At 42.9% G+C, this 19,116-nt stretch overlaps 1 protein-coding gene across 2 annotated transcripts; it reads right to left on the bottom strand.

Annotated features, from left to right (window-relative positions):
- Window positions 1-446: 446 nt before the first annotated feature.
- On the bottom strand, window positions 447-19,023 carry RECQL (RecQ like helicase). Of its 2 annotated transcripts, XM_044452145.1 has the most exons (17): window positions 18,886-19,023; window positions 17,156-17,247; window positions 16,413-16,526; window positions 12,563-12,653; window positions 11,949-12,143; window positions 10,518-10,697; window positions 8,194-8,300; window positions 6,641-6,839; window positions 5,840-6,006; window positions 5,437-5,518; window positions 5,113-5,261; window positions 4,914-5,031; window positions 4,685-4,823; window positions 2,880-2,971; window positions 1,674-1,890; window positions 1,297-1,426; window positions 447-832 (listed from the first exon to the last, which is right to left on the bottom strand). In XM_044452145.1, exons 4-17 carry the CDS (start codon window positions 12,579-12,581, stop codon window positions 677-679), a joined length of 1,950 nt encoding a protein of 649 aa, XP_044308080.1. In that variant the 5' UTR covers window positions 12,582-12,653; window positions 16,413-16,526; window positions 17,156-17,247; window positions 18,886-19,023; the 3' UTR covers window positions 447-676. The 2 variants fall into 2 exon arrangements, with proteins under 2 accessions (XP_044308080.1, XP_044308081.1); XM_044452146.1 differs by lacking the exon at window positions 16,413-16,526.
- Between the last annotated feature and the right edge of the window lie 93 nt (window positions 19,024-19,116).

Genomic DNA, 19,116 nt, shown 5'->3' with positions numbered 1-19,116 from the left:
GGAATACTGCCCAAAACCTTCTACAGCCACTGCCAGTCTGGGTCAAACTTTCCTCTGTAGCAGGGACTGAAACTCTAGGAGTAGCTCTCCAGCTGTGGCAGACCACACATTTTTCACGCCTTCTTTAGAGCTAGCCTCCAAACTGGTTCACTGTCTGTCTGCCAGGCTCTGCATTACTTCCAAGTCTTCTTCAAAAAGTAGATAAACCATTGGAGGAGACACTTGAAGCAAATGATGAGGAAAAGCCAACATGAAACAGCTCTGCAGGGTTCAACCATGTGTGTAGGGTTCTGTTATATTAGAGCAGCAAAGTAGAATATTGCCAAAAAAGGGTGAAGCTGGTATTACTGAAAAGCAACTGCTTTTTAAAATTACCCTTCCAAGATTTTTCAAAAGCCCAGCTTGTGACATAATGGTGCATTTTCAGAAAGACAGTCTACAATATCTGTAAGAAACATTCTATGTCCTTTACTGAAATGACTTTGTACACAATTGACAGCAGCTAATGAAGAACAGTGGTTACTTCAGCCACTTGTCCCTGTAGCATTACAGTTTTCTTTGCATTCATTGCACATCCAGGATACGTTGGTTTTAAAAATGTAAGACATACTGCCGTTGGGCTGTCCTCCGTCCAGCCAAATAGTAACTAGTCAAGGACATTGGGAAATCCACCTTGTTAATCTTCTATCATCACTGGTTCATCATCTTCATTTCCCCCAGTTCTAGCCTTTTTTGCTTGGATGTGGTCCTCTGAGTGACTGCGCTTTTTGTGGGTAACCGCAATTTTCTTTCCAGTTGAACTTCCCTGACTGGATAATGGACCTGATCCGACCTGCTGAGCAAAGCAGTTTGTGTTAACATATTACCTGGGCCAAACTGACCATCATCTGAAATTCATGGGCAATGCTGATCTGATCTAAATCTTTCAGCAATGGGACACAGGATCCCATGGTGTTCAGTCATCCCCTACCTCAGGCCATCAGGGATTGGTTCCATAATGTCACCCAATGAAGTGGGAAGCATATCCTTCAGTAGGGTCCCCAAGTTTCCACCACTGAATGGGGCTGTTAGAGAGAGAGTGGACTGTGCAACCTTTCAGACTAAGAAAGCTGGAAGTGTACACAGCTATAATAATGCTGAACTACCAGAATCTACAAGAATAAATTAACACAGGAACAGTCAAATCAGAGCACAGAAATAATAGTGGAATGTTGCCACACAAATTGGAAGGGAAGGGTATACACCAGAGCCAGTCAAAAATTCCACAGAAAGACATGGTGTATAATAAAATCTTACCTTAGTAATACTTTTTTTGTTCAATATTACCGGCATAGTGATAACATGAGCCTTATTTTTTAGCAGATCTGCTCTGGGCCCAGTTTTCAAATATGATATTGTAGCAAATGCAGTAAAACTGAAGTCTTCCCTGCAAAAGAGTGCAGAAGAAAGTAAGAGTTAACTGAAGCAGAAAAGCAGAGGAGGCTGTATGGCTCTTTTGCAGGGAATCTCTGGCTTTGGAAATGGGTAGCAAAAGAACATGGACTCTGATTTGGCATCTGTCGCCAAACCCAGCAATCCACAGAGGTGTTTCCTTTGAAGAGACACATGGGCTTAATACTGGGCTAAGGAAGGAGTTCTTGTAACAGGGCAGACAAAGAATTCTGTGTACTTACTTCAGGTATTGCTGGAGGATCAGATGGGCAACAATCCTCTCCAGCACATCACGGGGAACCTTGGGAGCAACAACTTCCACTCCCAGTCTGGACAGACCCTTCCCCAGCCAGGCCTCAATCAGTTTCAGAGGAGTGAATTTCTCCCTCATTTGGTCCACTTGCTTTAAAATCTTGATGAGATCCTGGCAGTGACCTGTCACATCCATCTTCTCAACCACTGAGCATTGGCAGGGGTGGTGGAGGAAGTGGAAAAGATGGGAATCACACAAAATATTAGTTGCAAACACGGATGGACCAAGAGGACTCAAACTTACATATCATCCCCAGTATGCTACAAGCAAAGAGAGTCAGAGTCCAGAGTCCTGCAGAGCAGTGATTCTCCAATCTAAGTACCAACCAAACCGCACCCTACATGTTGCAGGACAGCTGGCCAACTCCACCCAGACCCGAAATACAGCAACCAAACTTAAGAGGGTCAAGCAAAGGAACTTTTCTAGCCACAGAAGCTCGTATCAGAGTTGACATAAAAGCTGCTACATCCCTGCCAAATTCAGCATGGATGGTGCTCTCTTTCCCTCTCCTCAACTGTGCTCCAAAGATCATTGCTACCTGAATCCTTGAACCTCTTCATCACGGAAGGTAAGAGCTACACGGCCTCTAGTAGAGCGTTCCCAATTAATGGGGGGAAGCCAAGCTGAAGGAGAAAGCATGTGAAGATCACACAACATCCGCTCCGTGCATCATCACACGTTCTCCCAGCATTACTCCAGTCTCCCCGCAGAGCCTGCCCTTTTGGATGGCAACCCTAACTAAGATGGACTGTCTTCCTGTCAACTGTCTTTGCCAAAGAAATGCCTGTTCCACATAGAAAGCTGGGAAAATACTGACCATACACGTGAGCACAAAAGATGCAACTGCAGTGCCTGTTCATTCATGAGTGTACCAAGCCCTACCCATGTGGGAGCGGCCTGGGACAGCCACTGGGAGCCAGAGCGAATGCGGGGAGTACACTCACAGGCAGCCAGCTGAGCCAGTGATGGCCTTCTGAGGGCAGCTGACACGACGGCCACATCAGCAGCATTCACATGATGCTAAAGGTAGTTTATCTGCAGTCAGCTGCCTCAGGACAGAGTCAGTCTGGTTTGCTTCAGACTTTCCAGAATTTGGTCGTACATCAGAGTACGGTTTGCCACGCGGTTCACTTACATGCCTCCTGGCAGCAGTTATCACACATATTATTGCAGCTGGCAGAGTCCCAGGCCTCGTCAAAGTGATGAGCTATCAGGACTCGACGGCATCTGCGAAGACAAATGCCCGGGTCAAGCAGCCAACAAGAGATGCCATGTGCACACACCCATTCGGAGGCTAAGCACACACTCCTCGGCAGGTTTAGGCAGGAGTAAAGGCCTGCACTTGCCAGCATGCTCCAGCCAGCATTAGGATTCTGCATGAAAGGCCGATGGAGAGAGTAACAGAATATGGAGAGATGTAGAAATACACACTAGTCAAAGGTGGAAAAAATAGCTGGCATCCTCAGGAGAAACTGAAGTTCCATGGAAATTAAATTACCAATTTTAATAGCATTTTATTAAAATGCCATTTTAATAGCATTTTAACTTCAGTTTCTCTGAATTCCACTCTATTTCACAGTTTAAATCAAGGCAGAACTTGAATTTTAGATTTCTGGGAGTAGCCATCAGCTGTTCCAACACATGGCAGCCAATTTTCTGTGTGCAACCTTCCAGATGAGATTACATGAGGAAACTTAAGCATAAACAGGTAACAGGTAGAGCTCACGCTGGCCAATAACTGTTTTGGTTTATGTGGAGGCACAGGTGCAGCTGCTAATATGAAAGAAAAGAGTGCTGGGCAAGCCGGCTTCATGGGGGAAATGAAGCCTTGGTGGAAACCCGGTTTCCTTGCTAGAGAGTTTCCATCCGTTCACAATACTAATAGATCTGGTGCAGATGCCACGGTGGCTCTCCACAAATTGTGGCTTTGCAAGTCAGGGGGGCAGCCTGAGATACAGACAGTCCCTCACAGAATCTCCCCCTCCCACTGTTGTCTTTACCCATGTTCAAGGTTAGAGCTGCAGCATCCCCACTCATGGGTGCCTCTAGCCTGAGCCGAAAGCTCAATCTTCACAGCATGCATGCATCTATGTCAATGCAGCTTCAGGCCTGGATTTGGAGCAGGAACTGCCTTGGCTGCCCTGAGATGCACAGAAGGAATGCAACCCTGTTGGTTTTCTTGGACCTCCCAACAGCCGCTTTTGATCCCACCGACCATGGGATCCTCCTGGACAGGCTGACTCAGTAGGGATGTGGGTCTATTCTTATTTGGCTGGCATAATCCAGCAGGTGGTCCTAGGATGTCACTGCTCTGAGCCATGGCAATGAGCACAGATTGCTCTATGCCTCCTGTCCCCTCCCCCATATGCTTTCCAACCTCTACCTGAAATTGTTGGCATAGTTTGTCGGCATGCGGATGTGGGCTGGGATAGCGCTAATATGCAGATATAATACTATTTTTAGGACTGAAAAGGAAAGGGAACAAGCAGGTTTTTCTAGCTGGCTTTACACTTGAAACACAGGGTTTGCCTGGAGCCGCCAGTACGTCTATCACGGATCACACTGACCTAGAAACCACTGTGCTGATCAATAAAGAAAAGAGATTGTGATCCAACTTTTTGCAAAGCTGCATGACATAGGTTGGAGGAAACTTGTTTGGCCCAAAGGGACCCATCACTATACTGAACCATCATGAAATCTAGAATTATGAATAGGATACAATGCTACCTAGCTTCACTCAAGAGGTTCTTAGAAGTACCATGTGTACCCTGAAGGCCAGTCAATAAAGCGGCAATATAAAAATTTCAAATGCACAATCTTTCACGCACAACCTTTGGTATATACAAGACTTGAGTTGCCAGGACTATTTTTACAGTGAATTCAGCAGATGAAATAAGCTAATTTACCCTCCCCCCACCCCCACACACAAATATCACTTACCTGGTCATGTTGTGGCAGTAGGAAACCATGTCATAAAGTTTCTGTTGCCCTACATTTTCCATCACCACCATTGTACTGATTCTGAATATGTCCCCAAAACCGTAATATAAAATGCAGTCAGCTTTCTGGTCATCCCGACCTGGAATGAATTAAAAAAAAATGAAGCCTTAGCTGAACACTTAGGAAGCCCTTAAAGATCAGTGCAGAATTTGTTTCTGGCTGAATATACCTGCACGCCCACTCTCTTGGTAATAGTTCTCCATGGATTTGCTCATTGAATGATGTATTACAAACCTCACATCCGGTTTATCAATTCCCATGCCAAAGGCAACCGTGGCCACCACAACCTGAAACACACAGGCAAGGCAGATCAGGACATGTACCATCCAAGCTACACAGAGAAACTTATCAAGTACACCATAGTTCACCTGGATTTCATTGGCAGACCACAGCTTGTGAACTTTGCTCTTATCTCTAGGTTCCATATTCGCGTGGTAAGTGCCTGCTTTAATGCCCAGTTTTTGTAAACTCATGGTAACTTGTTCAGCGTCCTTCTGGGAAAAACAGTAGATGATTCCTGTATCAGCAAAATGAGTAAGATTGATGAGACAAAAGAGCAGGCCTTCTAGCCACACCAAGCACAGCTGAACTTAAGGAGGACTCGGGGGACTCTGGAGCACTACCTTACAAGGGTGGTCTCTCAGAGGCAATTGTGCTAAACGAAGTCAACACGTATTTTTCTTAGTGTTCACCTGAAAGGCCCTTGTATCTTCCATTGATGAGTTTAACAATATCTTCCATGCAATTCTGAGCTGTTGATGGCTTCTGCCGTACCTGAAATATTAGAAAAAATATACCCAGATTAATTTTCTCTGCAGAAATTCAAAACCTCAAAGCGATCTGACTTTCACAGGTCTGGAATGAGAAAGAGCCTCCTGGCATAGTTTGCTGAAGCCACCTTAATGCAGCATGCTCCAGGCACTGAGTAAGGGGGACTTTGTCTGTGCTACATGCTCCCTAGTTGGGAGAAGGAAAAGCAGGATGAGTCCCTGGCTTCAGGAAGTGTGCAAACTGGCTTGCTTGGCACTGGAAGAACAGCTCAGGGTCCTCCTCCACCCACATCCCTACTGCTTCCCCAAGACAAGACAGGGATACCTCGTAATACAGGTTGGGTCGGTTAAATGATGCTGTGAAAGTGATGCACTTCTGAATGCAGAGGATTTTCTGAGCATCATGCAGAACGTGGCTTGTTGCTGTTGCAGTTAATCCAATCAATGGTGCATTGGGAAACTGCCGTTTTAAAATACCGAGCAACTTGTAATCTGGGCAGAGTGAAAGAAAAAATAAATGCTGAAATGATTTATACAAATACAAATGCCTAATATTTATTATCATCACTCTATTCCCTCAAGCTTTACTTAAGGATATTTGTATGCAGCAAAACAGTTATGAATTTCCAAATGAACCATGTCTTGAGCAGAGCAGAAATGGATGGTTTTCAAAATGAGGTTCTGGAGAACCCTCAATAAAATTTTGGTCAGCAAATAAAATGGTCAGCAAATTTTCCTGACAGACAGTATTGAGTGGGGTCTAGGGCAGGAGTGGGGTGAACGTGGCATCCAGATGTTTTGGACTTCAGCTTTGAGCAGCTTCTGGTTTAGGTTCGCTCACAGTTTATATAGAACACCAAGAACTAAACAGTATCTCAGAATGCTCCTAAATTTAGAGGGGTTTCAGGGGAGACAAGCTGATGTCTGGTATTGATACTCTGAAAGTAGCAAGTTTGGAGAGCTTATCCTAAAGTGCAAGGCAGATAAATTCAGCCAGCGCCCTTTACACACCCAGTTTGTGATACTGTACAGGGAGGGAGGATGTATAGCAATGGAACTGAGATTTGCTAGTGGAGCAGTGCAGAAGCTCTGCCTGCTCACGTTAAATGCCTCCTGAGAGACATACCAGGCCTGAAGTCGTGCCCCCACTGGCTGCAACAATGAACCTCGTCCACTGCAATGCGGGAAAGCCTTCCCGCTTGGTAAGCCTTCTCCAGCTTTGACATGAACATCTTGCTTTTTCCAATTTTCTCTGGAGTCACATAGATGAGTTTTAGCTGAGAACTGCGAGAGAGCATTTCGGAATGAACCCACTTCACATGCTCCTATTTGGGAAGAAGGAATAAAAGGTACTTGCCACAAATTTGAGCACATCACCCCAATGATCCATAATAGCCTTCCCCAAACCAGTGCCTCCCAGGTGTTTTGAACTTCAGCTCCCATAATCCCGAAACAGGGGCTACTGGGAATTGCAATCCAATCAGGGCATCAGCATGGGAAAGACCACACTGTAATACTATCAACTGCTTCTCAAGTTAGGGAGAAAAATGAAGAACCACCTAATACGCTGCTAGTAATGTGGCAAATTCAGAATCGAATTTGGAGGACAACCTCCGCCAAAGGCAAGGAACATCTTGAAAATATTTAAAGAAGTTAATGAGGTATAAATTAACATATTCTGCTGTGGCTTACTTCCCTACAACCACTGAGAATTAGCAGCTGACCTGCCATGGGGCCTTATTTCTCCAAGTCACTTTCAAATTCCCCAGCAAGTATGTCCATGCATTATGAGAACATGCAGTACAAACGACTCCACGTTCTTCCATAGAGACACAAAACTCCGCATGGATGCACCCATGCATGCATCACTGATTTGCTGAACTGTGGCCCAGAGGCAAGCATGGATATTCACCCAAATCAAGATGGACCCATGCTTTTGATAGGTCTAAAATATTTTAAGAGTAAAATCCTATGCAGAAAAAGAAGAGGAGTTCTGCAACCTCCAGCATCTCTCCCGCTAATGATATTGGCTGGAATACGCTGGGGACTGCAGTCCTTTTAATGCCCAAATGTATACTCTGTGCCATACAATTTGAATCTAGGACTTGCAGTTCCAAGCCCTATTCTCTGGTCACTGGCTCTCATTATTGGGCCTACCAGTTAGGTCTGGCTTACCCTTATCACCAGCACTTCTTATGTGACGTATATCTATCAGCTGATGCACAGCACTGGCTATTCGCAATCCAGACTGGAAAACTGTGGGAGAGGCAGAGTGCCTTTTACTCATGAGAAGGCTGAATGCTGGGGGCAGGGCAGTAAAATAGGGCTCGTCTTCCAAGGCAAAAGGCACAATTTCTAGGCTGAAAGTTCCCATCTTAGAAAGTAAACACCATAGCCAACTCCATTCATTGCCACATGCCATTAAAAGCAAATAAAGACCAGCCAGCACTGAAGTACATCTTTTCAGTATCAATATTCAGATATGTTTTCCAAGAATATCCTTTTTTTGTGCTATTCCAATTCACTGACCACTTGCAAGGCTCATAAATAGAAGTGATCTAATCACATGTGGCCACAGCTTTTAAGTAAGAAATGAGGTGCCAGCAATTTTGGTGAAGACGCCAAGAACCAAAGTCCACACTTGGCGGTTTGCCAGTTTTGCTTGGCCTCCAGCCATACCTTGCTGCTTGAGGCATTTAGTAAAGTTGCGGAAACTCCCAAATGGTCCAACATCATTAGCTGATCCTCCATAAGTGAAATCAGAGGACAGATCACAAGCGTGAACCCTGAAATAAAAAACAATCATTTGTTTTAGTCACTGGAAAAGGGTCCATTTCATCATCTGCTACCTCTGGCACATCTGGACCACAGCACTGTAGAATAAAAGCTAGGAAGAATTCCTTCAGGGAGTGTTCAACATTCTTGGACAGAGAACTGCCCAGAGCACTGATTCTCACACATTACGGTTTCCCTCTGGGAGCTGGTAGTTCTGCTGAAGGACTGTACTAGATGTTGAGGCCACGGCTGAGCTAAACTCATCTACTGCCCTAACAGCACCTTCATCTCATAAAACCTTCATCTCATTTGAACAGCTACATCAAAGGATTTGACCAGCAAGACTTCCTGCTCACAGATAGTCTATTAAGAACATGCTCTGGTGGTCCGCCATCAAGGGACACATCCCCTGCATAATGTGGGATGAAGCCAGCTCAATGGCTGCAAGTTTCGGCACATGGTTGCTGTGCCCGCAGGAGACAGCATAATCACATAAACATTGTGCTGACCACACAGTGCACTCGGTAGCGGCCCAGTGGATGAAGTCTGATGAGAAACAAGCCTCTTCCACACCATACACAACAGGCGTGTCTCCCCAGTTAATGAGAGCCAGCCGACACTCCGATTTCGCATGTGGTGCCTAAAGCCACAGCAGTAACACAGCTCAGTCTTTTGCATGCATCTTAACTTCTCTGCGTCGACTGTGGGAAACAGGCCCATCATGCTGCCCTTTAACAAATCACACCACCTGTTCACCTGCTGTAACCAGCAACAACTTTCCAATTGTTAGCGACTTCTTTCCAACGCACTTTCCCAGCCCTGCTATGCACAATCCCTCTAGGGATGGGGATCCCAGGGAGTGAACCTGGCACATTCTGCATTCCATAGTCTGTCACGGAGCTACGGACATACAGATCCACTTTCCACTTGCTTCTAGCTCCCTGCCAACTGCTCACTGCAGCACTTTGCTGCCACTAATCTAGTCCTGTAATTAAGGGGGCAGGGGAGAATGCAGACTGGCCGACGTGATGCCGCTCCATGGCCAGGCTTGATGCTAAGTGTTATTATTAACATTCAAAGCCCTAAACCACAGAGGACCAACTTACTGAAATATTGTCTCCTCCCATACAGAACTTCCCAACCCCAGTGAGGTGAGCAGCTACTAAAGGCCCTTTTCTGTTGTGGCTCCTCAGTTGCACAATGAACTTTCCTGAGAGGGTCGCTAGCACCTGTATTTTAAAATTTTGCATTGTTGCTTGGTTTTACTGTGGCATTTGCTTTTATTTTATACTGTAGTTTTAAAAATTTTAAGCATTATTTTAGGGAGTATTTTATTAATTTTATTGTGATCCACTCAGACAGCTTTGGGAATTGAGCAGTCTAGACCCATAAAAAATAAAATCCACTCATGAGAAGTCATGAAAGCCACCTGGCTTTTCTCCTTGCTTCAGCCCCCTCTCTGCCTCTCTGAAGAAACCTTGCAAAGCTTGCCCAGAATGGCAGCTGCTGCAGCCCCTACCAAGGAAGCAAATGCCAACACAGAGTGTTCAACCAAAGGCAAGAAGCAGGATCCATCAACTTACAACAAAGCTTTGGTGCACAGCAGAGCTTAGGGTTAGGCTGCACGAAAAAGAGGAAGATCTGCACAGATGCAGGCTTCCGACAACCTCATTTTATTGCTACAGGAGCAATATGCTGATCTTCAAATCCTCGGACGCTCTATAATACCAAGGTCAGGAACACAGTTTATCATATTCAAAGCACACACATAACAAGAAGGTATGAAAATGGTCAGAAGAGACTCTCAGTCCTGGATACAAATTACTAGTCTGTAGCCCATCTTCTTTTTGATCATAAGATAAGCTTATTTAGCTGAGAAAAGTTAATTTGGAGAAGTTTGAATGAACATGGAGGAAAGCCCCACCATGCTGGCCAACTTCAAGATTTAGCATAGACTCTCCCGCACTGATTTAGGTTATCTGCTCACACAAATGTATAATATATCCCAACTGGCTCACATGATGATCTTCAAGATGGGACTTCAAGTCCATTAAAGCAAAATGAAAATATCACTGATGAGCAGGAATATTTAAGCTGAGAACCTGAAAATGGAAACTGCTCTCTTATGGAAACACTACCAATAATTAATCCATATGTTATGTATTCAAACTCCCTGCAAACTTGCATCCTAACAGGTGTTGTTTTGCTTATTAGGCAAAAGCACATACCATCTGAACATACTGCTGGCAGTTGATAACACAGACTTTTTCCACCCCCAGTAGGCATGACAAGGAACACATCTCTTCTCGCCATAGTCACATTGATTGTTTCCAGTTGGAGAGACCTAAATTTTCGGAGCTTGAAGGTATTTTGCAATGCATCTCTGACCGTTGTGGACCATGGAAAATCTGTGAGAAGGAAGCAGCATGAATGAATTTGGCACTTGAACACAGTTAAGTGGAATGATTGTTCCCCCTTGCAAAGGAGCTCATTCTGCTTCAGCAGATTCCCTCCTTCCCTGTACTTGCAATTGTAATGCTTAATTGGTTAATTGTAATTAATGTATTATACTGTTGTTAGTCACTTAGAGAGCCATCAGGCTATTCAGTCACATATAAATTTGAAAATAAATAAATGAGTCAAGCCTTCCAAATAAATGTTTATCCACAGAATTTTTAGATAAGCAGTGGATGCATGAATGCATGCCAGCCTGCAATAAGCTGCTGAATTAACCGATAGGTCAGGCTTGTGCAGAATGAAGGTTCTGCCTTCTCTCTTTCCTTTTGCTTCACTCCCCAAAGAGGTCCGCCTGGCACCGTCGTTACTGTTTTTTCAGCGCCAGGTAAAGACCTTTTTATTTAAACATCATTTTAATTGTTAAAACGTATGATCTGGCCAGGGCAACTTCTTCTTCCTTCTCTTTCTCCTCCTATATTTTTATTTACTTAATTTATACTGATAATTTTAATCTTATATTTGTAAATCAATGTATTTTATCGTGTTGTAAGCTGCCCCGAGGTTTCGGCAAGGGGCGGCATAGAAATGTTATAATAATAATAATAATAATAATAATAATAATAATAATAATAATACATGTTTACTGAAGTGAATATAAGCCTTTCTTGGAAAGTAGAGGGCAAATTCAGGAAACACATATTTTGTCAGTTTTTTCACCATCCTGAAGCCAAATGCAAAGAAGTAAGCTAAACCTAAGTACACATTTCACCTTCCAGAAATGCAGATGAAAAACAGCAAACAGAAGTCCAAATTAATGTGGCCCAAATTAATTGCTGGGTGAATTGGGGAAGACTATCTGGCCCAAATGCAGCATTTATTTGAATGCTGAAGATAAAGCTTTTAACTGTACAATGTTTTGGCCTGCAATTATAGCAACTTTGGTACTTTCACTTATTTAAAATGGATGTACATAAAATATAATGAGAAGTATCTTCTCACACACATACTTCAACTTAAACTATGTTAGAGGAAGCTTCCCCAAAACAAACTTGCATTCCAAGTATTTCAATATGAAGAGTATATGGCAGCGGGAAATGAGCTGGAGCACTTTATGTCAAAACATGCACTTGTTTGCACTGTTTGACAAGGGGTTCACTGTCAGCACAAGGACCTAAATATAAGTCAAAGCTAATAAAGCAGACCTTCCTTGTTCCACTCCTCAGTTGAAGAATTTATCTCTTTGCTGCTCCCACTCTCTGATTCAGAAAATTGTTTTATCTTCTTTTCCAGGACTGTTTTCTTCTGAAGCAGCTCTTGCTGATGCTCAAGAAGTTCTTGAATCTGGATCTCCAATGTCTTCAGCTCGCCATTAACAGAAGACAGTTCCTCTTGTAGCACTGAAGTAGAAAGAGAATGCCATACAGCCCAACATTTATTTTTCCACCAGTGCTGGGCCATTAACCCAAGGAAGAGTCCTTACCCCTCACCCCTATCTTTGCTTATTTAGTAGAGGGTGTAATGAGCTGCCCAGTCCATTCTTCCTTTACCCTATATTTCAGCTGTCCTTGAGTGTTCCACATGGCTGAATGTCTGCCTGTCCTGATCTCTGACACTGCCATGCATAGTTCTGTCTCCAAACTGCCAGCTATTCTGAGGCTCCTCCATTGCTTCACATTCTGGCTTATACGGTCCAAATGAACAAGCAAAAGATTCATGCCTATAGCTGTATTTTTTCTAATTTAGAGAAGAAATAACACACAAACATACAGGCTATTGCTGATGGAACAAAATAAACTGCAACTGAAGTTCTGGTTACCTGAAAGAGTAGTAGTCATCTTCAATTCGAAAAGGATTCTTCCTTGATGAAAAGTGTTGACCAAAGCAATCTATCGATTTTTACCTGAAAACTAATTTGAAAATATCAGAAGGTCAAAATCATAGTCAGCAAGACAACAGAACAGCTTCTGAAATGACATAAGCATTAAATTACACTGGAACATAAGAACTACCATGCAAAGGAACACATATCCTTCCAAGAGACATTTTCATCTGCTCTAGAAAGAGCCAAAGTAAGTATTGCTAAGTCATGGAGTCACTCTCAACGTGACACTTCTAATTTCAAAAGTCTATAGTCACACTGTGTCTCAGCGCAGGGCAGGGCTGAAGACAGAGAGTCCAAGCTGGACTGGGGAAGCTCAGGTTCAAATCCTATCACTGCTATAAAACTCACTGAGGCAGCAATGCCATGCTCGCTTGCCTTGCAGTAAGCTCAACAGGCACTGTGGGTGATCCTGAACCAGTTGGGGTCTCTCAAGCTTAATCTTTCTGACACAGTTCTTGTGAGGAAGGAAACCAGTTTATGCTGCTCTGAGGTTCCTGAATGGGCTGAAATAACGTAAGTGGCTGCCATATTCCCTTTTGCAGCTCCAGTCCACAGATTTGATATTCAATGCAAAGACAGTAATGTTAGCCCATAGGAAAAATTCCAAAATCCATCTTAGAAATAACACACACTAATGTGACTTTTTAAGTTCTCTACACCCTTTCTCAAGGAAGGCTATTAAGATAAGTAAAGTAGGAAGGGAAGCGAAAAACAAAATGATTCAGTGTAAAAGCCAAAAAGTCAAGATTGGTCACAGCCTTAAGTTGGAATGTAAGAAGAGGTTGTAGAACAGTGGTGGTGAACCTATGGCACGCGTGCCACAGCGGCCACGCAGAGCCCTCTCTGTGGGCACACGAGCCAAGTTGCCCCAGCAGCCGAACATTGGATAGCAACAGACATACAAGCCATGTGCATACACAGAAGGGAGTAGTGGTGCCAGGCGATGACATCAAATGCCATGACTCATTAGCTGCGACTCGTCCCAGCTTCCTGGTCAGTGGGCTGACAAGAATATATATACGTATTAGCTTGGACTTGCTGTTTTCAGGTTTTATTGCAGTGTTGGTACTTTGTGATAAATACAAAGTATTTTGGGTTGCAGTTTGCACACTCGGTCTCTAAAAGGTTCACCATCACTGACTTAGGGTTAGAAAAAAGAAGTGTACTGCCATAATTTTGATGGCTGGAATGTGTTTAGAAGGGGAAGAAATGATGAGTTGTGCAGAAAAAGGTACTCAAGAAGGGCTCTTTCAAAATCGCATTATTTTCAATGGAACTTTAGTCTTATATTAAGGTTATAGGGATGCAGCAGGCTAGGGTTAGGGTTATGAAAACGAGGTGTCCCACAATGATTTTGATGCCTGGAATATGTTTAGAATGGGGGGAAGTGATGAGCTGTGCAAAAAAAGCTACTCAAGGAATGTTTTTTCAAAATGGCATTATTTTGAATGGAACGTTAGCCCTATGTTAGGGTTAGGGGTGAGCACCAGGGTAGGGTTAAGGTTATGAAAATGAGGTTCCGACTATGATTTTGATGGCTGGTATGTGTTTAGAAGGGGCAGAAATGAAGAGCTGTGCAGAAAAAGCTACTCAAGGAAGGTTTTTTCAAAATCACATTATTTTTTATTTATATATATTTCATTAGAAGTTTTAAACTAACACCAATAAAAACATCAAATATCACATACATCTGATCAAAATCACATTATTTTCAATGGAACTTCAGCCCTAAATTAGAGTTAGGGCTGTGCACCAAGGTAGGGTTAGGGTTGGAAAAACCAAGTGCCCTGGCATCATTTTGATGTTTGGAATTTGTTTAGAAGGGGAAGAAATGATGAGCTGTGCAGAAAAATATAATCAAGAAGGGCTGTTTCAAAATCGCATTATTTTCAATGGAACTTTAGTCCTATATTAAGGTTATAGGGGTGCACCAGGGCAGGGTTAGGGTTATGAAAATGAGGTGTCCCACCATGATTTTGATGCCTGGAATGTGTTTAGAATGGACAGAAATGATGAGCTATGCAGAAAAATCTACTCAAGGAAGGTTTTTTCAAAATCGCGTTATTTTCAATGGAAATTCAGCCCTCTGTTAGAAATAGGGGTGTGTACCAGGGTAGGGTTAGGGTTGGAAAACAGGGTGTCCTATTATGATTTTGATGGTTGGAATGTGTTTAGAAGGGGCAGAAATGATGAGCCATGCAGAAAAAGTCGCTCAAGGAAGGTTTTTCAACATCGCATTATTTTCAATGAAACTTTAGTGCTACGTTAGGGTTAGGGATGTGCACCAGTGCAGGGTTAGGGTTATGGAAACGAGGTGTCCCACTATGATTTTGATGGTTGGACTGTGTTTAGAATGGGCAGACATGATAAGCTGTGCAGAAAAACCTACTCAAGGAAGGCTTTTTCAAAATTGCACTCTTCAATGGAACTTTAGCCTTGTATTAGGGTTTGGGCAGTGCACCAGGCTCGGGTCACGCCAGTGGTGACAAACCTATGGCATGTGTGCCACAGTGGGCACACAGAGCCATCTCTGTCGGCATGCGAACCAAGTCGCCCCAGCACCAACGCAGTAGTCTACCATCGAATAACAGCACCCATAGTGTCCACGCGGATGCACCGAAAGGAGTAGTGGCACAGGGTGATGATGTCACATGCTGTGACTCATAAGCTGCGACTCATCCAAGTTTTCACGTGGCTGGTAAGTGCGCTGCCAACGAGATATATATATATATATATATATATATATATATATATTTGCTTGGTCTGGCTGGGAGTTGTTATTAAACTAAAACCTCAGTTTTCAGGTTTTATTGCAGTGTTGGCAGTTTGCAATAAATAAGTGGGTTGTGAGTTGCAGTTTGGATACTCGGTGTCTTAAATGTTCACCATCACTCTTGTGGACTGATTTATGGCTGATTTCCTGTTTCCATAATATAAAGTACCAGCAATCACCAGACGTGTCCACAGACTTTTAACGTAGAAGAAATTTCAGCCACAAGAGGGAGCCATATATTCTCATATGCTGGCCAGTAAAACAAGGATTTCTAAACAGGAAAGTCATTTTATGCAAGAGTCAGCAGCTTTTCAACCCTAATTCAGATTATTTTGCCATCCATATCTAGACCCTTAACTCCCTGTCATATTAGATAAGTAAAATTAGATCAACTCTAAGAAAAAATGAACAGCACACTGTAGCCTCAAGTATACACAAAGGTAATTTTAATCATGCAAGGAATGGGGGAAAGGGCCTATAAATTTAAATTGAAAAGCCTGAAATACAGGATTGCTGTGTCACAACATGGTGCAAGGTATAATACCAAAATGGCAGGAGTTACAAGATCTCTTTGACTGGCCTGAAAGGAGGTATGAGCAAACAATTTGCACGGGTAGGGAATCTTTGGGGAAAGGGTTACTATAGCTCTCCAATCAGAAATACTTAATGAAATGTTAGAGTGACCTTGCGGATAGGACTAGTCACAAAAAATCTTGTGTTAAGGCAAAAAAATGTTGGGTTAAAATGCACAAATGGCTTGAGAAAATGCTGCAAAAACATTAACATTTAAACCTGAAGTTTTTCCATTAGGTATTATCCATGATGACCTCGATAAACAAGCTATACATTTGACTTTACACAGAATTACTGCGGCAAGGATTGCATTTGCCCAACACTGGAGAAACACCTACTGACGAGCCACCTACTGAAGAGTTGATTTTAAAAAAGATTTTGGACTGTGCAGAGATGGACAGATTGACCTTGTCTTTGAAGGAGAAGGAAGATACATACTTCTATCAATCTTGGAACACTTTTTATCATTGGTTTGAGAAACGGGACTACGCGTAGAATTGAATATGGTTGTTGAATGTAAAAAAGAGATGTCGACCCAGCATGTCCAATGTCCTAAATAATAATAAAAAAAATTGATTTAAAAAGACTTTGTTGTTGTTAGTCACAAAGTCATGTCCCACCCATCGCGACCCCATGAACAACATTCCTCCAGGCCTTCCTGTCCTCCACCATCCCCCGGAGTCCACTTAAGCTCACACCAACTGCTTCAGTGACTCCATCCAGCCACCTCATCTTCTGCCGTCCCCTTCTCCTTTTGCCATGTATTGTTCCCAGCATTAGGCTCTTCTCCAGGGAGTCCTTCCTTCTCATTAGGTGGTCAAAGTATTTGAGTTTCATCTTCAGCATCTGGCCTTCTAAAGAGCAGTCAGGGTTGATCTCTTCTAGGACTGACCGGTTTGATCACCTTGCGGTCCAAGGGACTCGCAGGAGTCTCCTCCCACACCACAATTCAAAGGCCTCAATCCTTCGGCGCTCAGCCCTCCTTGTGGTCCAGCTTTCACAGCCATACATTGCAACTGGGAAAACCACAGCCTTGACTATACGCACTTTTGTTGGCACCTGTCATATTTGCAAAAGTAACTCATCTATGGGGTTGTATTGTTACGGACTGAGCAAATGATCCAAAATTTCTCACAGTACTCCACCTAACAGATGCCAAAGTATAACCCATCTCCACTTACTTGCTTTCTCTTAAGATGCAACCATAAAGATGAAATACTTCATAAACCATTAGTTTGGGGACAGGATAAGAAACTCTCTTCAGCCATCAAAACTGTGAAAATGAGAAGATGTCAAATGTTATGTTGTTTACAGTGTATTATACAAACCTAAACATGCCCTGTGATTTTTTTTAAAGACTGGAAACTATCCAGCTGTATTTATTTAATAAATTTGTATAAACCTGCCTATTAGCATAATGCTCTCTGGGTAGACATCACAATGAAATATCAATAACATTAATAAAATAATACGATTAAAATATTGTAGTAAGTAGACAAAATAAAACACGAGTATATATCTATATACACAAATGCTTAAAATGTTAAAAATAATAAATTAAGATTAAAACCAATGTTGTCATATATATAGTTTAAGAAGTGCCATAGATGCATTGAAAAAGAAACTAAATAAAGTAGAAGCCTGACAAATCTGTGATGGCAAAGTGTTCCATAACTGAGAACAGAGTAGCAGAAATAAAACTCCAAGGACATATAAAGTCCCACATTCCACTTAAGAATCAGTTCTTTAGAACATTTCTCAAAATTCAGCTTCAGACTGCAGATATGGCCTCACACACAAACCTACCTTCAGAGATCCTCCTCCAAGTTCTCCAGGCTTTTGAAGGCAGACTACCCAAAGGGTTATTTAGCTATAGTATTATGGAATGCCTTCACAGAAATACTGAGAAACCACACTGAACAGTTAAGCATAGGATTGTTGCCCTAGTTGCTCAGTCTTTCCAGCATGTTAGTGCAGGTGATTTCTAAAGTAACTCTTCCATCAGAGCGTATCACTCTTTGCCTAACTGTATTAGCTAGTTTTCAATACTGAATTTTTACCATATTCAAACCAAATGAACAATGCTCCTCCGAACATTCAGATCAAAACATTGTTGCCTGGAGGTATTAGCACTCCAGGAAGCTAGGCCAGAATCTCTGTTTTATCTAGCTTTCTAGATAGCAGAAATCATGTGCATAAACTTCTCCCAGGTGCCTGCCCTCCCCCACCCCCTGCCAGTCTGTGGTAGAACAGCTCAGACAGCAGGTTTGCAATCTGAAACTAGGATTTATTGGCAGAAATGCAAGAGACAGTGCTGTTCATCACTACATCTCTGTCCGCTGAATTTGGGCAGATGTAAAAGCATGTATAAGAACCCAGACAAAAAATAAAAAAAACAACCCCCTCCCAAACCAATGCCCTTTGCACTCCTGAGCAGAATGCATAACTATTTCAGATCACTGTGATGAAAGGAAGCATTTAGCCCAACTTCATATATTTTAACATTTATGTTAATATATATGTATTTGCAATTTTCTTGCCTCTATCTCTCCTCCCGCTGAAAACTCTGCCCAATGGTGAAGAACCAGAAGTTCTGCTAAAAAAACCTGCTAAGACTGGAGTACATACGCCAGATACAAATGCTGTAGAATAACTGCTTTCTACAAGGGAAATGTCTCCCCTCTCCAAAATACCAGTTTATATGCATAGTTTCTTCAGGAAAGAGAAAGCCTTCCACTTATTAGATACATCTAATAAATGCATTATTATTATCATCATCAATATAACACTCTGCCAGCTCCCACGAAGGAATTGGTGCAGCGGTTAAGAGCACAGACTGGGGCTCAAGATATCTGGGTTCTATTCCCCGCTCAACTGGGTGGGCCAGCCACAGGCTCTCGGCCCAACCTACCTCACAGGGTTGTTCTTCTGAGGATAAGGAGAATGATGTAAGCCGCTCTGAGTCCTTTAAAAAAACGGGATATAAATATAATAAATAAATAAATTCCCAAGAAAGGGAAACGATGCTAGCGGCAACAGTTCTCCGACCCCCTCCGCCCCGCCCCATGTGCAAGCCAGCAGCAGCCTCTTCCCCGTCCTCCGGGCCACCAGGGGGCATCCTTCGCCCACCCCTTCCGCTTCC

The sequence above is a fragment of the Varanus komodoensis genome, unplaced genomic scaffold, assembly GCF_004798865.1.
Source record: "Varanus komodoensis strain SLA01 unplaced genomic scaffold, ASM479886v1 scaffold70, whole genome shotgun sequence".
NCBI classification, from domain to species: Eukaryota; Metazoa; Chordata; class Lepidosauria; order Squamata; family Varanidae; genus Varanus; species Varanus komodoensis.
The sequence above is the reverse complement of the archived record's forward strand: the minus strand, read 5'-3'. Positions and strand labels throughout refer to the sequence as shown.